Source organism: Berghia stephanieae, chromosome 6, assembly GCF_034508935.2.
Source record: "Berghia stephanieae isolate SIO BIC M18660-M18661 chromosome 6, UCSD_Bste_1.3, whole genome shotgun sequence".
NCBI classification, from domain to species: domain Eukaryota; kingdom Metazoa; phylum Mollusca; class Gastropoda; order Nudibranchia; family Aeolidiidae; genus Berghia; species Berghia stephanieae.
The window spans coordinates 42,283,226-42,304,141 of NC_088365.1; the positions used below are offsets into that span (position 1 = coordinate 42,283,226).

A 20,916-nucleotide genomic window follows, 5' to 3' on the forward strand; every position below is an offset into this window, starting at 1 on the left:
ATAATCACAAAAGTCATCACCTTCATCAATATCTGATTAAAAAGAGAGAAACCGTGTCTTGAGTAATTTTAGGGATATAAGGTAAACCTCAAATTCAGAGATAAAAAAAATAAATACCTAAACCCGTCAGCAAGTAATGCAAAATAAAAGGAAAACAAACAAAAAAGGAAGAAATCAGAATTATGATTGTTGGTTTGGAAATGAATTAGAAAACAAATGATAAAAAGTAAAAGTAAGCCTAATCCAACCCTACCACAAGCAACTACAAACATTTCCATTGTCCCCAACTACCCCCGGCCAATTTTTCTTTAAAAGGCTGCAATACACAGTCATACAGAATTTCCATATTCAAACCATATTTTACTTTCAAATGTTTCGGAAAATATGTGGCATGATCCCAAATTGAAAACACGTTAGTAAAACATAGAAATATTCATATATATTATATGAATATAATGTTTTCCTTTTCAGTCTTGTCAAAATTTCGAATCTGGAATCCAAATTTGGCCAGATTTGGGGGAAAAAAAAGAAAGGTAACAAATATAGATAACAAATTCGTATGTCCAAAGTATAAAAGACAAATCTGCCAAGGTATGTCAATTGTCACGTTTTCAATAATGACAAAGAAATATCTTTAATGATCAATCAGTCATAAAAAGAAAGAATGACGATGATGAAGACAATAATAATAATAATAATAATAATAATAATAATAATAATAATAATAATAATAATAATGATAAAATAAATTAATAATTATAATAATCATTCTTATTCTTATAATTATAATAACAACAACAGCATGTCCAACTGCACAAAGTTCAAAGATTTAAAATTATTATTGGAAATTCTTAACATAATTTTTATTTGAAAAAGAGCACATTTGGTTGTTTAGTTTTTTTTAGCCCACAACATTAATATCTTCATCTTCGCTATCACATCACAACATCATTTAAGTTCTGAGTTACCCTATAGCACTTCATTCAAAAATGAGCTGAACAAAGATAATTATGAAAATATATACTTGATTATGTCTGAGTAGGAATAAGATAAAATACCAGTAATGCAATGAATCATAATAATCATCTTTGCAAAAGTATCTCAATCGCAGGGATATGGTTCTTGACACAATTATGAATTCATAATAAAGAGTCTGGAATATTAGTAATGTTAAATTTCCAATCAATATTTATTACTACAATCCTTATAATTGCCACTTTTCCTCATTTGAATTTGTGTTTTAAAACATTTTGGGAAATGAATTCAAACAACAACAACAACAACAACAACAACAAGAACACACACATATATATACATACATATATATATATATATATATATATATTGAATCAAAAGAAGAAGAAAAAGCATGTCTGCAACATTGAGGAAGTACAAAAGAAGAAAAAAAATGTATGCTGAGAAGAAACTTAATGTAGGTAGGTTATCCTCAAACGAGACATTAATTGCTTCTTTGGGTAAATTAATTTCGAACACAGCAGTATTTTGATATTCTGAATAAAATGATGTGCTTGCAATTTCCTGAAATTTCGCAGCACATCATAAAATTGTTGATAAAAAAAATATTTTCCAGCAGCAAATCTCAAATGAATACCTCTAAACTTTTGAGATTTTGAATTAATTTGAATCAAATTTATACTCCAACAATATATCGAAGTCATGCATTTGTCACCTTTTAAGTCCTCTGACCCTAGATCAAACCTCTGCATGGGAGTTTCTAATTGATTTAAAGAGCTGAGAGATTTGTGAGTGTTGCTCCAATGTAAAAAAACAAAAAACAAAAAAAAGAGACATTGTTTAAATATGTTTTTACTAAAAGTGTGAGAAATGCATTCTCCTAAACCAAGAAAATTAAGGATTTTTCAAAAAATAATAGAAATATACCAATAAATAAATAGATTAATTAATTAATTAATCAATTAAATAAATTAATTCCATCCATATCTCAATCATGAACTAATTGCAGCTTATTTGCGTTCTCCAAGTATTCTGAGGATGTAGAGAAACAGGTTGAGAACGTCTAGATAAAGGTTGATGGAGGCCAGGATGTACTCCTCAGGGGAGAGCTTTGTCATGATGAGGTGGGTATCCACCACAATAAACACACAAAATAAAGCAGCTCCGCAGAAACTTACAGCCAAATGGAGCATAGGAACTGGGAGGAGAATCTGTTGTGAATAGAATGTGAATAGAATCAGTAAGTACTCCAAATGTATAATGCTCTAAACAAACTGGTGTACATTTCCAAACTAAGGCCAAGATCAGCTAAAATTTGTTTAGAAGTAGAAGGTAAATAATTAATTAAAAAATGAACAAAAAGCGACATTAGAAGTTGAAATCAAGGCAGAACGAAAAGAAAAAAATAAATAAATAAATAAAATAATAATAATAATAATAATAATAATAATAATAATAATAATAATAATAATAATAATAATAATAATAATAATAATAATAATAATAATAATAATAATAATAATAATAATACTTTATTCATCCAAAGGAACTTTTTTGTACAGGCATGATAATAAGTAAGCAAATAACTAGGTGGTATAAGTATGTATATAAAAAAAATGATGCCTTTTGCACCACGATATCATAAGATATCGTCGCCTAGGCATTCCACGAAAGAATATAGATAACTCAGCAATCAAGATGTCTGATGTCAACAGGAATCACCCATGTTGTCCAAGTGAGCAAATTGGGGGTTAATAATCTTGCTCAAGGAAAAAAACGAAAGTGCCTGAAGCGGGGCTCGAACCCGGGTCATCCGGATCACAGTGCAATGCCTTAAACACTCTGCCACTTCGCCCCCCCCCCCCAAGTATGTATAACGTGAAAGTAATAAAATGTGTAAATTGATTTGTATATTGAGTATTATAAATTCGTGTAAATAAGTTAAAATCAATGACAAAAAATTGAAAACTATATATATATATATATTTTTTTTTTTAATTTTTAATTGAGTAAAAAGCAATGATATTATATGGTTTTTGTATACGATCAAAATTAAATAAGCTTTTAAGTAAGATCTATTCTTTAAAATATTTCAACTTTAAAAACCTGTTTAATGTTAATTATCTTATAAAATAAATCATATGAATTTTATAAATTAGTGTAAATAAGTCTAGACTGTGCTTTAAAAAAAAATATAAATTATGGAACGAATATTTGGCCATTGCGTATGTTCATTATGTTTAAATTAAAGTATCAATGATGTTTGTTTTGTCTAAAAACGTTGTTAGATATTTATGATGTAAAATTAGATGTAGTACAGAATGTTTGTTTATTTCTATTTCAAAATCAATGAGAAGAAAAAAGTATGTCTTCTTTATTTAATTTAGTATTTATCAAAATCATTCATAGAGAAATCAGTTTAAGCACATTTCATCTGTCTATACATACCTGTACAAAACCAGCAATTAGTAAAGCATACAAGCCCATCATGGCACTATTTAGAGAAGAAAAAAAAAAAAAAGAATTTAGAAAGAAACAGTTAATATCAAAATCATTTTATATCACATTTGCATTCATTTTCTAAAATAACCGAGGCATCAGCTGCAGTGCAGCGCTGCAAATTGAGCTAGTGCGAGGTGACTTGCTCAAGGCCACACAACACAGAGATGGGTGATCGAACTCGGTACCTTTCAGTGGGTACGAAGCAAAGACTCTACTGCTGAGCCACGCGGTCCCAAAAGGTATATATATGCATATGTGACAGATGTGAGCCACTCCATCTCCACAACACACTTAAATTATGATTATTATTATTTTTATTATTATCATCATCATCATTGTCGTTGTTGTTGTTGCTGTTGTTATCATTATTATTATTTACAACTCACTTCAGACGATTAAAAAAATTCTTGCAAAATCAAAGCCCTAAGTAAGAATAAATCATAGTCTACCTACCCAGCATGCCATGATGAAAAATCTCTTTTGCTTTGAAGAGTGTATAGAATAAGTCCCACAGTGAGTCCTACAGTTAGCAGGAATGCTTCCACTACTGAGGGCACTTTGTAGAATGTCACTGAAAAATAACAAAGAAAAGCTTGCCTTTAAAAAAACACCACGGAAAAATGAAATTAAGCTGCATAACCATCACTCTTTATTAATCATTTCAAACTTCCCACTAACTGCAAATTTAATTGACATTGACCAAGGCCTGTGATCAAGCAGGTAACAATAACATAAAATTCTGGCTCCAGCATTATGTCACTGGGCAAAGCACTTCAAAACACATTTGTATGCTCAATTGGCATTCTCTCTTTGAATCCACAAATAATATATAAACTGGGCAAACTATGACAAAGTTGATTGTTTGTTTAAAAGGGTTTTAAGGCGCTTACGACACATCTAGGTCATATCAGTGCCAGTAAAAGGAAGAAAATGGAATAGAAAAAATATTCTAGATTTACGATCAAAGCACCCAAGAAAAAGTAAGACAAAGTACAAAGGGGAATTGGGTCAAATATGGAACAGATGTAGCAGATACCAAGAGCATATCAACAATGAACTTAGTTTGAGGTCACCTTAAAGTCTCATCCAGACATCAGCACAGGATCCCACTAAGAGGAATACACTCAAATGTTTACAGAATACATCTTAAATAGAATACATAACTAACAATACATAACAGAGAGATGATTCGCAAGGAAAAAAATATCATCTCCCAAAACTATAATTATACATTTGACTGTTTCCCTCTCAGTCAAGGACTCCGGCCAGGGCCAGGGCCAGGACAAAACTAAGTAATCCCATTCCAAGACAAAGACAGAAAGCAACTCGGCAAACAGATATAAGGGGATAGAAGACACTACAGAAAGTTGGTAATCTAAGCCTTTAATAATTAAAATTATTATATTAGGAACATACGCTTTCTATTCAATTTTTGATTAAATAGCCTATTTAACACAGCCTCACTTTTTACGTTAGATTAAGTCAGCACTGGGCAATATTCTGTCTCAGCCTTAGAAAAGATAAATGTTCCAGAATCAGAACAGGTCAATGTCTGGTTTTCCAATTACATGATCGAATGTAACAGACAATTTAAATCTGCCAAGTAGTAACCATCAAGAAAAAACAAATAATTTTTGCAAGTAATAACAAATTAAAAGATATATATTTTTAATTCAGAAAAGTGAGTGGAGCAGGCACTTATGTTGGTAACAACAAGAGATGAAGTGAGTAGAAAAGTGCAAGAAGACAATAGTGAATAAAAAATTTTCGCGGCGGTGATGGGGTTTGATTCACCCCATATACCGGAGCATACTCAAACTCAATGTCTCAATTGTTTCTATGTTATATGTTTGTGTTGAGAATATTGGCTATTAAGCTTAATTGCTGGCCAGCTAACTTCGCGGTGGTTGTGTGTTGGACCCGCGGTCTCCAGTAGTCGGTGAGAGAGACCTCTAGTAATGAGGCAGAGTTGTCGTACCAATAAGGTCACAGGTTCAAACCCCATCACCGCCGCGAAAATTTTTTATTCTCTATTGTCTTCTGGCACTTTTCTACTCACTGACTTCATCTCTTGTTGTTACCAAAATATGACATAAGACATAATGCTGATTTTGTGGTTTTTGAGGAAAATGCTTGACACAGCAAATTCAGTGGAAAATTTCTGAGAAATTCTCCAAATCACTTTTTATCAGAAAAGAAATTTGAAAAAGGAGGAATTGTGATGGGGATGGGTGGAGATAAACTACCATTTAGGTGGAAATCTGCCTTTAGGCGGAAGATTCTCAGCCTGATATATATCTATATATACACTAGATTTCATTAACGCCTAGTGTGACTGCTAAAAATTAGAGATACATTTTCTTAATAAATGACATTTTTATTAACCATTTAAAGCCCAACAATTAACAACAAAAGGATTAGTGAAGTGATTGCGCTTACTCACCAACAACTCCAACAGAGTAGGCTTCAAAAAGGGTCTGTAGTTAAGAAAAAAAAATACATAAGAAGAAAATACATGATATCAAGTCATTATCCCCTTATTGACTGCAGGCAAATGTTCAATTTAATCAATACTGAAAATAGGATGAAAGTTGCAAAATTGATTTAAGCAAAGTAGTTGGTAAAATGTAGGGTGAATAGTCAATGATTTTTGTGTAATACAGATATTGAGAAAATTTCTTTCATAATCCTAAGAAGAAATTTCACCTTAGGGTCTCTCTCTAAGAAGACTAAAATAGCCAATGCAGCACTATGTTAGTTGTCATACTGACTGCCTCCTTAATTTATACAAATCATTATGTACTGTATATATTCCAAATGGCCCGTAATGCTCATGATTTACCTTGATCTGTATCATTTAAGACAGACAATTATTGGTTGCTACCTTCAAAAAGGACTCCCCAATAGACAGAGAAACCTTATTCCTGTTGGATGAACAGAAGTCAGAAAAGACATTGACTATGCCAGAGGTATTACCAGTCCCTTTGCCTGTGAGCAGAGTGCTCTACCAATTGAAACATCTGGAAACCCAACAATCATATAATATATAAGGACAAATTAGTTTCATAACACTAAAAAACCATCATATATGACGACCAATTATTTTTCCATTACTAGAAGAATAAATCTGAACACTGGCAGTGTCAATGAACAAGTCCCTACAGTAATGAATTAATAATACCGGGGTTTGACCTTCTATCATCGTTCAGTTTATAAATGTGCTAACATGTTTGAAATAAAAATATATAAATAATTTCAAAATTGATCTTCTATATATGAAAGCTTTTTAAAATTTGCCAAAATGAGGAGCAACAATCCAGAATTGTCAAGACGAATTCAAGAAACCAAGAAATAGTAGCAGCTATGACAAGGTAAAATATATAGAGATCAGACAGCTTTTCAGTATGAGGTACTACAAACTGATTGGTGAATCCCGCTCAGAGATCACAGAATAGCACAGTCTACTAGCAGTTATCTGGTCTTGTTTGCAAGAAAAAATAACCAGACAAGTGAAAAATCAAATTCAACTCTAAGTTCATACCTAACATTTTTGTCTAAATTATCACAACAAAAGAACACTCAATGTGACCATGTAAGTAGCTTTTAGAAACACTTACAAAGATTCCAAGCAAAATGTAGTTCGTTGGCACTTCATGTCTTTTCCACATCAAAGCAAATAGAAGGCCAAATGTACCAAACAGACTTAATGTTAGCATCCAATGGCTGTAAAATGAAATAAAAGAAATATAAAATAAGGTACTCAATCATCATAATCATTTAAATTATACCTATGATTATGAGTGTGTTAAGATAAAATAGTAGTTGAAATTAAAACATTTCATAAAAAGTCTCAATGTAAAGTGCATACCCTTGTGAGCAATATAGGAATTAAAATTGCCCCAACTATCAGGAACCTCTGTGGTGTAATGGTAGCACATCTTACCCGTAATCAGGTCTGAGGTTCAATCCCCAGTCGAGGCAGACTGATTTTGGGGATTTTTTTTTGCTTAAATTTTTCTTTCTTGTTTTGTCTAGCACCGTTTCATACACAATTGTTCTGATTTTTCATAAAAAATAGAACTCACAAGAAAAAATAAAAACAACACAGAAAAACTAAAAGAAAACTAAAACCATTGGATAAGGGGGATGCTGTGGGACAAGGCATGTACAATGACATTAGTGATTAGGATGGATAATGACAAGGGAATGTCCTATCCATATTTAGTTGTAAGGGTTGTCTCCTTTCATATTATCTAACAACAAATTGCCTTTTTAAATAAATCAAGGCGGAATAATTGATACACACATTGTCACGCTGGATAATAGTGTAAAGAAACGAGTACACAGAGCAGTCGACTTGAAGAAAAAAAAATGAAAATAAAATTCCACAGGGTAAACTGGACTGGAGAAATAACATAGATTGTTTGATAAAGTTTATGAAGTATGGCCATAAATTGCATGCTTTGAGCACATTTCCTTTTACTTTGGTATCTGTTACTGAATCTGGTAAAATGCCCTGTTGAAGATTACCAGGGCAAAAACTGTGTAAAATAATCTGAGACTCAAACCCTTGTTTGAAGGAATTGGAATCTCAGTCACATAAATTGAAAAATATCTCTGAATTCAAATAAAACCCTAATTGGTAAAATATGAGAGTGAAAAATGAATTTTTAAAAATCAATTCATGAAATCTGAATCAAACCAATTTCTCTTATGAGGAGAATGAATGAAGTTTCCTGGTCTAACCCAGATTTTGCAATTCTAATCAGTTTGTGCATCAGATTCAGCCGGATATAACTTAAGGCTAAGGGTCACAAAAAGTATTGAAGATAACATCTTCTTCTTCTTCTTTCAGATTATCCCGCATCTTGCAAGGTTGCTATAGTGAGTGCCACATCTCCATGCATCTTAGTTAAATGCATCATCTTCTTCTTATCATCCTTCACCCTATCGAACCATCTAGTCTTCAGGCATTCCTTTTTTCCCTTTCAAGTTGATTGTATATCTATATCTAGTCTTCAGGCATTCCTTTTTTCTCTTTCAAGTTGATTGTATCTATATCTAGTCTTCAGGCATTCCTTTTTTCCCTTTCAAGTTGATTGTATATCTACATCTAGCCTTCAGGCATTCCTTTTTTCCCTTTCAAGTTGATTGTATATCTATATCTAGTCTTCAGGAATTCCTTTTTTCCCTTTCCAGTTGATTGTATATCTATATCTAGTCTTCAGGCATTCCTTTTTTCTCTTTCAAGTTGATTGTATCTATATCTGGTCTTCAGGCATTCCTTTTTTCCCTTTCAAGTTGATTGTATATCTACATCTAGCCTTCAGGCATTCCTTTTTTCCCTTTCAAGTTGATTGTATATCTATATCTAGTCTTCAGAAATTCCTTTTTTCCCTTTCCAGTTGATTGTATATCTATATCTAGTCTTCAGGCATTCCTTTTTTCCCTTTCCAGTTGATTGTATATCTATATCTAGTCTTCAGGCATTCCTTTTTTCTCTTTCAAGTTGATTGTATATCTATATCTAGTCTTCAGGAATTCCTTTTTTCCCTTTCAAGTTGATTGTATATCTATATCTAGTCTTCAGGCATTCCTTTTTTCCCTTTCAAGTTGATTGTATATCTACATCTAGTCTTCAGGAATTCCTTTTTTCTCTTTCCAGTTGATTGTATATCTACATTTAGTCTTCAGGCATTCCTTTTTTCTCTTTCCAGTTGATTGTATATCTACATTTAGTCTTCAGGCATTCCTTTTTTCTCTTTCCAGTTGATTGTATATCTACATCTAGTCTTCAGGAATTCCTTTTTTCTCTTTCCAGTTGATTGTATATCTACATCTTGTCTTCAGGCATTCCTTTGCTCTCTTTCCAGTTGATTGTTTATCTAATACTTTCTTTCCCACATACTCCCTCTCTCATCTCTTAACATGTCCAAACCATCTAAATCTATCTTCTCTCATCTTTTACTGATACATTCTTAAATTCAGTCAACCTTCGAATCCGTTCTTCTCTCACTTTATCTTTTCTTGTCCAGCCAAGATAATATCAATTTCATAGTAATCCTATTCCAAAAAAGTGTGATCAATATGTATAAATAAAATATTGAAAGGAACTTACTTGGTTTGAACAAAAGTTTGCAGGGTCTCGCTCATCATGAAGAGAGCCGAGACAATGGTGGTAACGACGAGCTGGGCTGCCAAAATTCCATATACTTTTCGCATGAAGCCTGTGAACAAGAGTAAAAGAATCAACTTTCAGAATGCATGTGATCAATCCAGCATTATAAGGTGCATTGAGATTTAGATAAGGTATCTGACTCGTGAACCCTCAAGCCATGTGGAATTAATACCTGTTTCTGTTTGTAGGTAGACTCAACTATCTTTTCAGTAAGGTGCTAATCAACAACAAAGTATTAGATTATACTCAACTACTTTTTCATATGGGGGAGAGGGGGGTGTTTTTAAAAATCTGATCAATTACATAATCACATCAAGACTCCTCAAATATCAAGCTGCCACCTAACCAGATATCAAACCGTCTATGTTTAAAAATGCTGGTCAATGAAATACTATATCTATTTTAGAAGCAGTTCAATCCATTTAAGACTATCCAAGTTCTGTAATAAAATGAACATGAACCATTAAAATCAACCTCCTTTATGCAAGATTTCAAGTTTACAGTTGCCTTTACTGCAATTCTAATTGGTAACACAAAAGAGATTTATTACATGAAGCTAACTTAACCGCACCCCCTAGATCAGTTTATAAAAAATTTCAATGATAGAAAAATCAAAAGACTCTCTCTCCTTTAAATCTGAATGGATTTCTTTTAGTAAAAAACTTCTACTTTATATAATATAATGCAAAAATGGGCTGAGAAAATTGGTTTCCTAATTTTTCAGAGATTGCGTTTTGAAGCAAAATTCTATAAATTAGATACTTCTGATGGTTGATGATTGAGTCACCTAAACCCTCTTATAAAGTGGGTGATAAATACTAAATACAAAAGGTACAATTTGATGAAAAAGAATGCAAGTCAGCGACATTCTGGGAGCAATGTTTTGTGCATACTTCGTTTCGTTATTCGCCACAGCAAAACAAAATAGACTAACTAAAACAAGGCAGAGACATCCCTACTATATTTGATGAATCAAATAAAAACAGGTTAAAATTTGTAACTGTGAGGGCAGTTGATCTTTTTGAAGCCAATATCTTAACATACTTCAATAACTGTCTGAGAAAGCCAAACATTATAATTATAACTTCATCATAAGCTTTCAGAACTTATGTGTTGTGTCAAAAGAGTGCGATCCAATTGCCAAACTGTAAATTTTGCTGTCAATATCTTCATTACGATTCGCAATCATCATGAATTACAAAATGGATTGAGAAACACAGAAAGTTAGCAAAAGTTAAATATCATTGATTTTCATTACCAGATCAGCAACACAGATATTCTCTACTGCTTAGAAAAAGTAATTTAATAAAAATAATGTATTACCTTATGTTCATTGGAAAGAACAAAATAATTTTTAAAATACATCTAATTGAAATTAATACTTTAATTTAATATGGTAAAAATATTTGCTACTTATTAATATTCCATTTATATTATACCCATTTTTACCAACCTCAGTATTGTCTATAAAAAGTATACTAAAGTAACTTAAAACAATGTCACTTCTCTTCATTTGACCATGCGGAAGAGACTATCAAGGCTGTCGCAGAGTAGACATGACTGTAAATAGGATTATGGTTTCATGGTAAGTCCTCTGGTATAATAACATGTTTCATTGAGGAAAATGTTTGACACAGCAAAATCAGTGGAAACTCTGGCCAGCAATTTACTAATCCAGGACTTTTTAATCGCCAGCCATGTCAAAAATTAAAATATTTTGATATGCCGGCCTCCTGGCCACATCCAACAGACTTTGATCCATGGACATGAACACTGTCTGGCAATAACCTAAAGTGTCTACGTACACGGTAACCGGGCACCTAGCCTCAGGATCTACATACAAGGTAGCTCCGATAACTGGTTTGCCACTGCAATACAAGCAATGGATGGACCCCGCTCTGTATGTGTGTGTGTGTGTGTGTTATTTTAAAAAATCAAACAACACAATTTAACCCATTAAAGGCGAGATTCAAGGTTACCGTGTATACATGTTACCGTGTACGTAGATCCTGAGGCTAGGTGCCCGGATAGTAAGGAAAATAATGATACCTGCATAACTATACCTAACTTTCTAAAAGGAAGTGTCTAGGGAGACCAAGATTTTGGTCTCCCGGTGTAAAACTGTATTTTCGTTAATTGAACTGTTTCTTTAAGTTGAAGAGGCGAGTTTTTTCTTCTATCTATTTATTACTTGCCTGTTTGTTTTTGTTGCTGTTTTTGCTTTTATTATTTGTTATTTTGTTGGGTTTTTTTTTTGGGGGGGGGGGGGGGGGGGGGGGGGGGGGGGGGTTTGGCTCTATATCATCATGCCAAAAAATGTCAGAAAAGAGATTGCAAGTTATCGGCCGCACAAAATTTAATTTTTAAATTTTTTTTTAAACAATATTTTTAGTTTTTGCTAGGTTAACGGTGTATTCATTTATAGAACTGCTCCTTCATGTTGTGGATTGTTTGTTTTTTTTTGTTTTGTTTTGTTTAAAATTCTATTTATGTCTTTTTTATATATTGTTTTGTTTGGTTTTAGGCTTTGTAGCTAACATTATTATCATACCCCTACCCCCCACCCCCTCCCCATACGAAAGTTATTTTTGTACTCTTCTTTTTTAAATTTAATTTTGGCAAGATAGACCATGATTTTGGCCCCCTGAGTAAAGCCGTGTTTTCATTTATGTAATTGTCGGTGACTTTTTCTTTTTTGATCACGTATCATAGTCTCCCTTGCACCCAACATCTCGGTTGTTTGTGGATCGCCCCACTCCACCCGCCTTCCTCCACCACCAGCTTATAATTTTTTCTCCTTGTCTAAAGAGGGCTCCACATGCATTGTTATCTAATATTAAATAACAAGACTGATTTTTCGTAATATCGTGATTTTTATATAACTTTGGAATAACGGGCGTAGTTTCTTTAACCCTCTCCTTACCACCCATAGGAAAATCGTCACATTCGTTACGATGTAACCGACAATTTTCTCATTCTTATTTTTCTTGTACATCACGAAATTTATAGAAATTCTTTGATTACAGCTATAAATACTAAACACTGTGTTGTAGAGCTCACTTGTTACTTTTTTGTTTGAGTAAGAAAAGTCTATTTTTTTGCTCACGGGTGTGAATTTTCGGGGGGGGGGGGGGGAATTCTAAAAATAGTTAAGCAATAGAGCATTTTTTAAAATAAAACTTGACAGTAATTATCTCGAAGTTTTGTTCTTGTTGCTTGTACAATACTCTGATTTCCATTCCATTTCGTATTAAAATAGCGTCATGATTTTTTTCCGTTTTTAAAAAATTCTCCCACCATATATCTGGCCCCATGGTTTTATGCATTTTAAAAATGAAAAATATTCATTAAGGTTAGGTGAATATGCATTATAAAAAAATATGCAGGCTTCAATAATATAAAATAAACAATTCGTATAACTGAATTCTGTGAACAGAGAAAAATCCCCCCATCCACACCCCTCTTTTTTTCTTCTTTTCTTCTCTTCATTGACTTTAGTGAAAAGCTTCTTCTCAAACGAACTTATCTCAGACTCAGTCTCAGATCCAAGGCAGACTCACTTTTTAAAAACGTCCCTGTTTTCGGGTCCTACTAAATGCCGTCCGGGGGACATCTAAAGCATTCTCAAGCCATCCGGAGGCCCTTAGTATTCAGTGGCCATATTACTAAAAGCCGTCTGGCATAATTTGAGGAGCTTTCGGAAGGCAGAAGATTTCTGGAAAGGTTCGTACAGGTCTAAGGACCTCCGGATGGCTTGAGAATGCTTTAGATGACCTCCGGACGGCTCTCCTGGGGCACCGGATGGCTCCGGACGGGGTGGGGCAGGGTCAGTGTCATTTAATATTAGGTAATAGTGAATGCGGAGCTCTGTTCTAGGTATAAGAGAAAATTATAAACTGATGACGGGGGAAGGTTGGGGGGGGGGTGGGAACCAACAAACGACCAAGGTGTTTGGCGCAAGGGAGACCGTGATACAAGATCAAAGAGAAAAAGCCGCTGCACTTGGATGGTGTTTTTAAAACTATCCTATTTTCTTCCTTTTACCGACACTGATGTGACCTAAATGTGTTGCAAGCGCCGTAAAACCCTTGAGAAAAGGCTTTGTATTCGTCGTTGTACTGCAAAGCATAAAAACAAAAAACAACAAACAAAAAACAACAAACAAAACAACAACAACAACAACAACAACAACAACAACAACAACAACAGCAACGAAAACTGCTGTCCTCAACATAATAATAGTACAAGAAACAGTTCCACTGGTTTTGAGTCAGAAGACCAAAATCGTTATTTCCTAGCAAAAATCTAAAAATACTATTGTTAAAAAATAAAGTTAAATATGTGTGGGCAACCGGCCACAACTTGCAGTCTCTTCTCTGACATATTTTTCATGTGGGTGGGGAGGGGGGGGGGGTGATTATTACCTAAAAAATAACCTCTCCCCCCCCCCCCAATAAAAAAAAATAAAAGAAAAGAAAGAAAGAACAGCAACAAAAACAAATAGAAGAAAAAACTCGCCTCTTTACATAAAGAAACAGTTCCATAAACGAAAATACAGTTTTACGCCGGGGGGGGGGGGGGGGGGGGTGGTCGTTATCCTCAGACACATATTTGCAACTCCGCTCTTTTAAACAATTAGCCACATTCCAGAATATGGAATGTTTCCGAATGCACATAGAAATAAGGAAAGTTAATAAAATATCTATAAAAACATAAAATTAACCAACATTAAATCAGTTGTTACTACGAGGGCTCTTTCATAATTAACCGAAAAATGCCTGTAAAATCCGCATTTTTTATGCTATCAACAAAATTCTTGCACGTGTTCATACCTTGACTCGTCCTTCATTTCTCTACGTAACAGCCAAGTCTGTTGACACACTTCTGCCAACGCCGCACCATGGAATAGATACCCTCTCGGAAGAAATTTCCGTCAAGGTTTTGTAGCCATTTCCGCACATGGTCAACAAGCTCTTCATCGACATCAAAGCGCTTTCCTGCCAGCTCACGTTTCAGTGGCCAAAGAGGTGATAATCAGATGGTGCGAGGTCTGGACTGTGTGGTGGGTGTGGCAAAATCTCCCATCCATATTTCTCTAGCCAACCTTGCGTTACTCGTGCTGTGTGGGGTGTAGCGTTGTCGTGTTGCAAAATGACCCGTTGGTCAACTGCCCTGGGCGCTTTCTGCGAATGGCCTCCATAAGCTTGTCAAGAGTTTGGCAGTACCTTGCAGCATTGATTGTTTCTCCAGGTTGTAAGGTTTCGGACAGAATAACACCACGACTGTCCCAGAAAACAGTTCCCATTATTTTCTTTGCTGACCGCATGACTTTGAAGTTCTTTGCGACAGGTGAGGATGGATGTTTCCATGTCATCGAATCTTGCTTTGTTTCTGGGGTGCAATGGTGCAACCAAGTCTCATCACCGGTGACTATGCTGTCAAGAAAAGTCACATCGTACCCGAGAAAGTCTCCGCCGGCGTTGGCAGTATGCCCGTGAACCCTGGGTGAGCTCTTGCTTCTTCTCAAAAGTTCCCTGCAGATGTCCAATCTTTGTTCTTTATGATTGTCTGTCAATTGCTTAGGAACTCATCTTGCGCTGACTTTTCTGTAGCCAAGTTCATCAAATACAATTCTATGGGCAGAAGTTTCCGAAATTTTAAGACTGCTTGCGATTTCATGAAGTTTCAACCTCCTGTCTTGACAAATAAGCTCATCAACTCGCTTCACATTGTCTTCTGACGTCGCAGTTATCGAACGCCCTCTCCCTTCCCTGTCTGTCAAGTCGGAATGGCTGGCTTCAAACAAATTACACCAGTGATAGACTTGTGTACGGCTTATAACATGCTCACCATATACACTCTGAAGTTCTTTATAAATTTCGGTAGGATTCAGACTTTTGGCGTTCAAAAAACGTATGACAGTTCTGATTTCCTCCTTGACCAAGTTTCAAGGTGGGCCGCCATCTTTAAAATCGTCTAGAAATTCATTGTGCAAAATGATGCACTTCATAATTTCTGGGAATATCCGTAAGGAAATAAGGGATATCATGTCGTATACAGAATTAAAAAATCTCCACTGGTTGCTGAGCAATGGGCATTTTTCGGTTATTTCTGAAAGAGCCCTCGTACATATACGCAATATGTGTCGACTTCGAAGTGGGTGTCATGGCCGAATGGTTTTTTAACCGTCTGCCCTGGAAGTTTTACCAGAATCGACGTTGTGGGTTCGAATCCTGGTTCCGCCACTTTTTTATTTTTTTATTTATTATTTTTTAATTCCGTCTTCTTTTTACAGAACGTTGCAAGGGATAAATGTCCCATCCATCCTCTCCCCCCCACCTTTTTTTTTTGTGCGAGTCTATTCTTCTCTCCTTTTTGTTTGACCTTTTGTTCCGTTTCTGAGCATGAACTTCTTAAAATTGTGTTTATTTTTTTTTTTAAATATTGTTTGTTTTTTTCTCCTCTATCTGACCATTTGGTCGCTCTCTGAATATTTCTGTTTGTTTGCTTTTTAATTACTTATCCTTTTTAGTCACTTGTTGAGATCGGAGTGAGGACAAATATGACAATTTGCTAGAAACTAGAAAGGAACTAAGAGAGAGAGAGAGAGAGAGAGAGAGAGAGAGGAGAGAGAGAGAGAGAGAGAGAGAGAGAGAGAGAGAGTTTTTTTTAAAAAGAGGTGGGGGGGGGGGGGGAGGATGGATGGGACATTTATCCCTCACCGTTCTGTAAAAAGAAGACGAAATGTAAAAAAAAAAAAAAAAAAAAAAAAATTGTGGCGGAACCAGGATTTGAACCCGCAACATCGATTCTGGTAAAACTTCCAGGGCAGACGACTAAACCATTCGGCCATGACACCCACTTCGAAGTCGACACATATTGTGTATATGTAGTAACAACCGATTTAATGTTGGTTAATTTTATGTTTTTATAGATATTTTATTAACTTTCCTGATTTCTATGTGCATTTGGAAACATTCCATATTCTGGAATGTGGATAATTGTTTAAAGGAGCAGAGTTTCAAATATATGTCTGGGGATAACGAATTTTGGTTATCCCCAGACAGGTGTCTGGGGATAACGAATTTTCATTATCCCCAGACAGGTGTCTGGGGATAATCACAGCGTTTTTCTAATTCGCAGTTTTCAATAAGGAACTAAAAAATGATTCTTTTGTGTATGAGTATGACATGACCATCATCATAGAGCCATACAGTTACATTATTACGGAATTGTGTTGAAACGCCCTTTCCTTTATAATAATAATATATAAATTGATGTCCATAGGTTTCAACAATGAGTCGAGTTTCTCAATGACTATGAGTATGAGATCAAACTTACATATCTAACCAAATAGCCTACCAACTGTATACTCTGTGGAAGTGCATTGTGTGAGTGTGTTGTTGTTGTTCAACTTAAAAATATTCGACAATGACATTATTCTTCTTTACACCTTATGCCCAATGATTATGATTTTTAATTATGGAATAATAATAATGGATAATTTTTGGATGTCGTCATTGAATTGTCATCATCGTCATCATCATGACCATGATCATGAATATGTCAAGTCATTGCCAAAAGGTGCATGTTCTAAATAAAAATCTGAAAATGAACTCACCCATCCGAATGTAAATATGAGCAGAAGCGACATTGGAGCCATACATGAAATCGTCCACGATGCTAGAGGATCCATGTTGCTGTTTTCCAGAGGAAAACATTGGAGTTGTACTTTCAGTGGTTTGCTTCGTCGCCATGTTTTCTGTTTATTATGTGGTCAAGAATGCCAGAATATTTTTGCTATAAGTACAAAATAAGCCAAATTGTCTCAATTATTTATTTTTTTAATACGCTCCTATAGAGCATCACAGTCTGATAATTTATTTTCAGAAATAAATCTTTATATTTTAATTACGTAGCCATAAAAAACTTCAACTTTGTCTTGCCTGTTTCGGGGTGATATTATATACGTTGTGCAATTGTGTAAATGTATGTCTATTAACCAAGGAGGCCAATTCTACCTAAGTAAGTAAAACTATGTGGTTTTAACAAAAATCGCCAAAAGTCAGCAAAATGGCATTATATTACATGCCTTTTTAAAAACTTTGATGCTACATTACATCAAACTGGCATTTGAGTAAGAGACTATTTTTAGATTTATCTTTGGCTGACTGTCAAACTAACCGTTATGAACCGACGTGCACTTGTGTACCTATGTACACGTCGTTATGAGCCCATTGAAGCCTCGATGGCCAACGCAAAATATTCTTAAATCAAACTTCCATTCCTTCCTTGAACTATTTTTTTTTCCTGTGACACGGTTTCCTCGAACTAATTTCACCCAGCCAATGTTTAAAAAAACAATGAATGATTTTTTGTTTGTTTGCTTTAATGAGCCAGGTGATTTCGACCACTGATGATTTACTATGACATTGACAGTTGCGTTCGAGTTTATCGTATACACATGAAGACACACACACAAACACACAGCCACTCACAAACCCCATCACCGTTTCGCATAACCGACAACTCTCTGCTTATTCTTACTACTTCGCCATTTGTTCTAATTTCATGGCTCTCGCCATGATTAGCTACGACACTACATGAATATTGAAACATAGCACCCCCTTCCCGCACACACACAAACACACCAGCAACTTGTCTTGATGTCTATTTTAAGGGGAAACTTGAATAACCCAGTTGTCAGCCGCAGCGCCACGCCGCAAATTGTTAGTGAGAGGTAGATGCTGAGAGACCATAATATTCGAACATGGTATCTTTCGGGTCGCGAAGTCTATACTGAGGCTTTGCCGCAATGACCCCTTTCCCCTTCCCCATCAAGTTCCTCGAACTTTTTTTTTTTTTTTTTTTTTGCATGTGCTGGGGAGTTCGAGGAAACCGTGCTAGAGTGCATGTCAACTCAGAAAAAGTGTGAAGCGGACACCATGAGAAATAATCATCATAATAATATTAATATATCATTACCTATAAACCTTATTGTCCTTAATAAGGTGGCAATTTGTCATTTGGTTGAACGTGCTTACAATATTGTGAAGAACATACATGACATAGTATATTCGCATAACACACGCACACAAGCAGATACATGGAATCGTCATCATCATCATCATCATCATCATCATCATCATCATCATCATCATCATCATCATCATCATCATCATCATCATCACCACCACCACCACCACCACCACCATCATCATCATGATCATCATCATCATCATCATCATCATCATCATCATCATCATCATCTATTAATAAAGTAGTCCTTCAGAGCCATTAGGCCCATGGAAACGGAGTTTATCCCTGTTTCAATAGCTTGAAACGGACAGCAGCAATTGCTTGTTATCCTATGTTAGGATGTTAGTCGATCACAAAATACTTTTCGCCAAATCTAACCTTGAAGTTGTTCTCTTCGATCTTAGGGGAAAGACAATTCCACGTCGCGCTGGGAGACGCTACTAGTAAAGTACGGAAATCGAAGAATGGGGTCCCTCAGGGATCGGTACTTGCGCCAATGTTGTTTAACGTTTACATTAGCGATATGCCAAACACTTCCTCCCTGAGGCTGGGATACGCGGACGACTGGGCACTCGTTACTCGAAATAAAGTGTGGACCCTTCTCGAGAGCGTACTCAGCGGGGACGTCACCAGACTTAAATCCTACTTCGACAAGTGGTAGGTACCTGAAGATGAACACTTGAAAACCGTGGCCACTGCATTCCACCTATGCAGTGCATTGCACACCCGTAAACTGAACGTCCTCGTCGGGGAAAAGCCACGCCCATATGAAACGCATCCAAAATACTTAGGGGTGACGCTGGACCGCAGCCTTAACTATCGGGTGCATCTCGAAGGAGTAGCCCGGAGATAGAGAAACGCAACAGTCTTCTGAGGAAGCTGGCGGGATCGACTTGGGGCGCTAACCAAGCACTCCTGAGAACCGCACTGGCACTATGCTATTCCACCGCGGAGTATTGCGCTCCAGTGTGGGGTAGAAGCAGAAACGTTGAGAAGGTCGATTTAAAACTTCGCTAGTCGATGCACATAGTGTCAGGAACGCTGGCAACAACACCTAGAGAATGGGGCCCGATAATGGCAGCAATCCAGCACCCCGATGTCCGGAGGGAGACGATTACGGTAAACTGGCTAAAGAAGATCCCAGAGAGAGAGAGAGAGAGAGAGAGAGAGAGAGAGAGAGAGAGAGAGAGAGAGAGAGAGAGAGAGGGGGGATGGGGATACCCCTCTGAAGAGCATTATGGACGGCGCCCCCGTTTCGAGCCGGAATAAGTCCCGGCAACCCTTTTGTGCAGCTTCCGTGACTATGGACAGAGATGCATATATTATACGAGATGGAAGTCGGTTTGGACGAATTCAATCCCTCGTGGGGGCCGGGACGTATACTCCTCTAAGCTTGGTGAGAAGCTGCCAGGCTTTGATAACAGTAAGAAGAGACACTGGTGGCTGCGAATCGGCTTCGGTCCGGGAGCTGCCTAACAGCAAGTGCGCTTCATCAGTGGGGACTTTCCACCTGTGCTACATGTACCCGATGTGGGAAAGAACCCGAAACGACAGAGCATCTAGTTGAACAGTGTGTTGTGACGATGCTACCGGGTGGATTCGCGACGGTGCACGAATGCGGACCGGACTTTGCTGATTGGGTCGATCGTCATAACATAGTAGTGTGAGAACCATAAGAGCTTCTGCCAAATCTAACATACTCAGCTATCCAATCATTGCTGGGTGGACAAGGGGTCAGAGAAAAAAAAAATCTAGACTGCACCCGCGATCCATAATGGTCCCTTTGATTATGACGCGAGTGCTCTACCGAACTATGGGGACCCCCATCTATTAATAGTAATAATAATAATAATAATAATGATAATAATGATAATAATAATAATAATAATAATAATAATAATAATAATAATAATAATAATAATAATAATAATAATAATATAATAATAATAATAATAATAATGATGATGATGATGATGATGATGATGATGATGATGATGACGAACATGATGATAATGATGATGCTGATAATAATAGTAATAATAATAACAAAAATAACAACAACAATAATATTACATAATGACAACAAAAACAACAATAGAACTAACAATTTAAAAAATAATAATAATAATAAAAAACATTGAAGCATTACAATGCACCCAAATCAGGGCCTCGACCCAAATGTATCGTTCTGTCCTTCACAGCAAAAGACCCCCTCTACTTTC

General features: G+C 35.8%; 1 protein-coding gene across 1 annotated transcript; it reads right to left on the minus strand.

Moving 5' to 3' along the window:
• Positions 1 to 1,381: 1,381 nt before the first annotated feature.
• LOC144975045 (protein lifeguard 4-like) lies at positions 1,382 to 17,434 on the minus strand. The gene is made up of 7 exons (XM_078918720.1): positions 17,277 to 17,434; positions 9,596 to 9,704; positions 7,095 to 7,200; positions 5,921 to 5,954; positions 3,931 to 4,048; positions 3,424 to 3,469; positions 1,382 to 2,186 (listed from the first exon to the last, which is right to left on the minus strand). The coding sequence occupies exons 1-7, from the start codon at positions 17,410 to 17,412 to the stop codon at positions 1,986 to 1,988; spliced, it is 750 nt and encodes a 249-aa protein (XP_078774846.1). The 5' UTR covers positions 17,413 to 17,434; the 3' UTR covers positions 1,382 to 1,985.
• Positions 17,435 to 20,916: the final 3,482 nt, after the last annotated feature.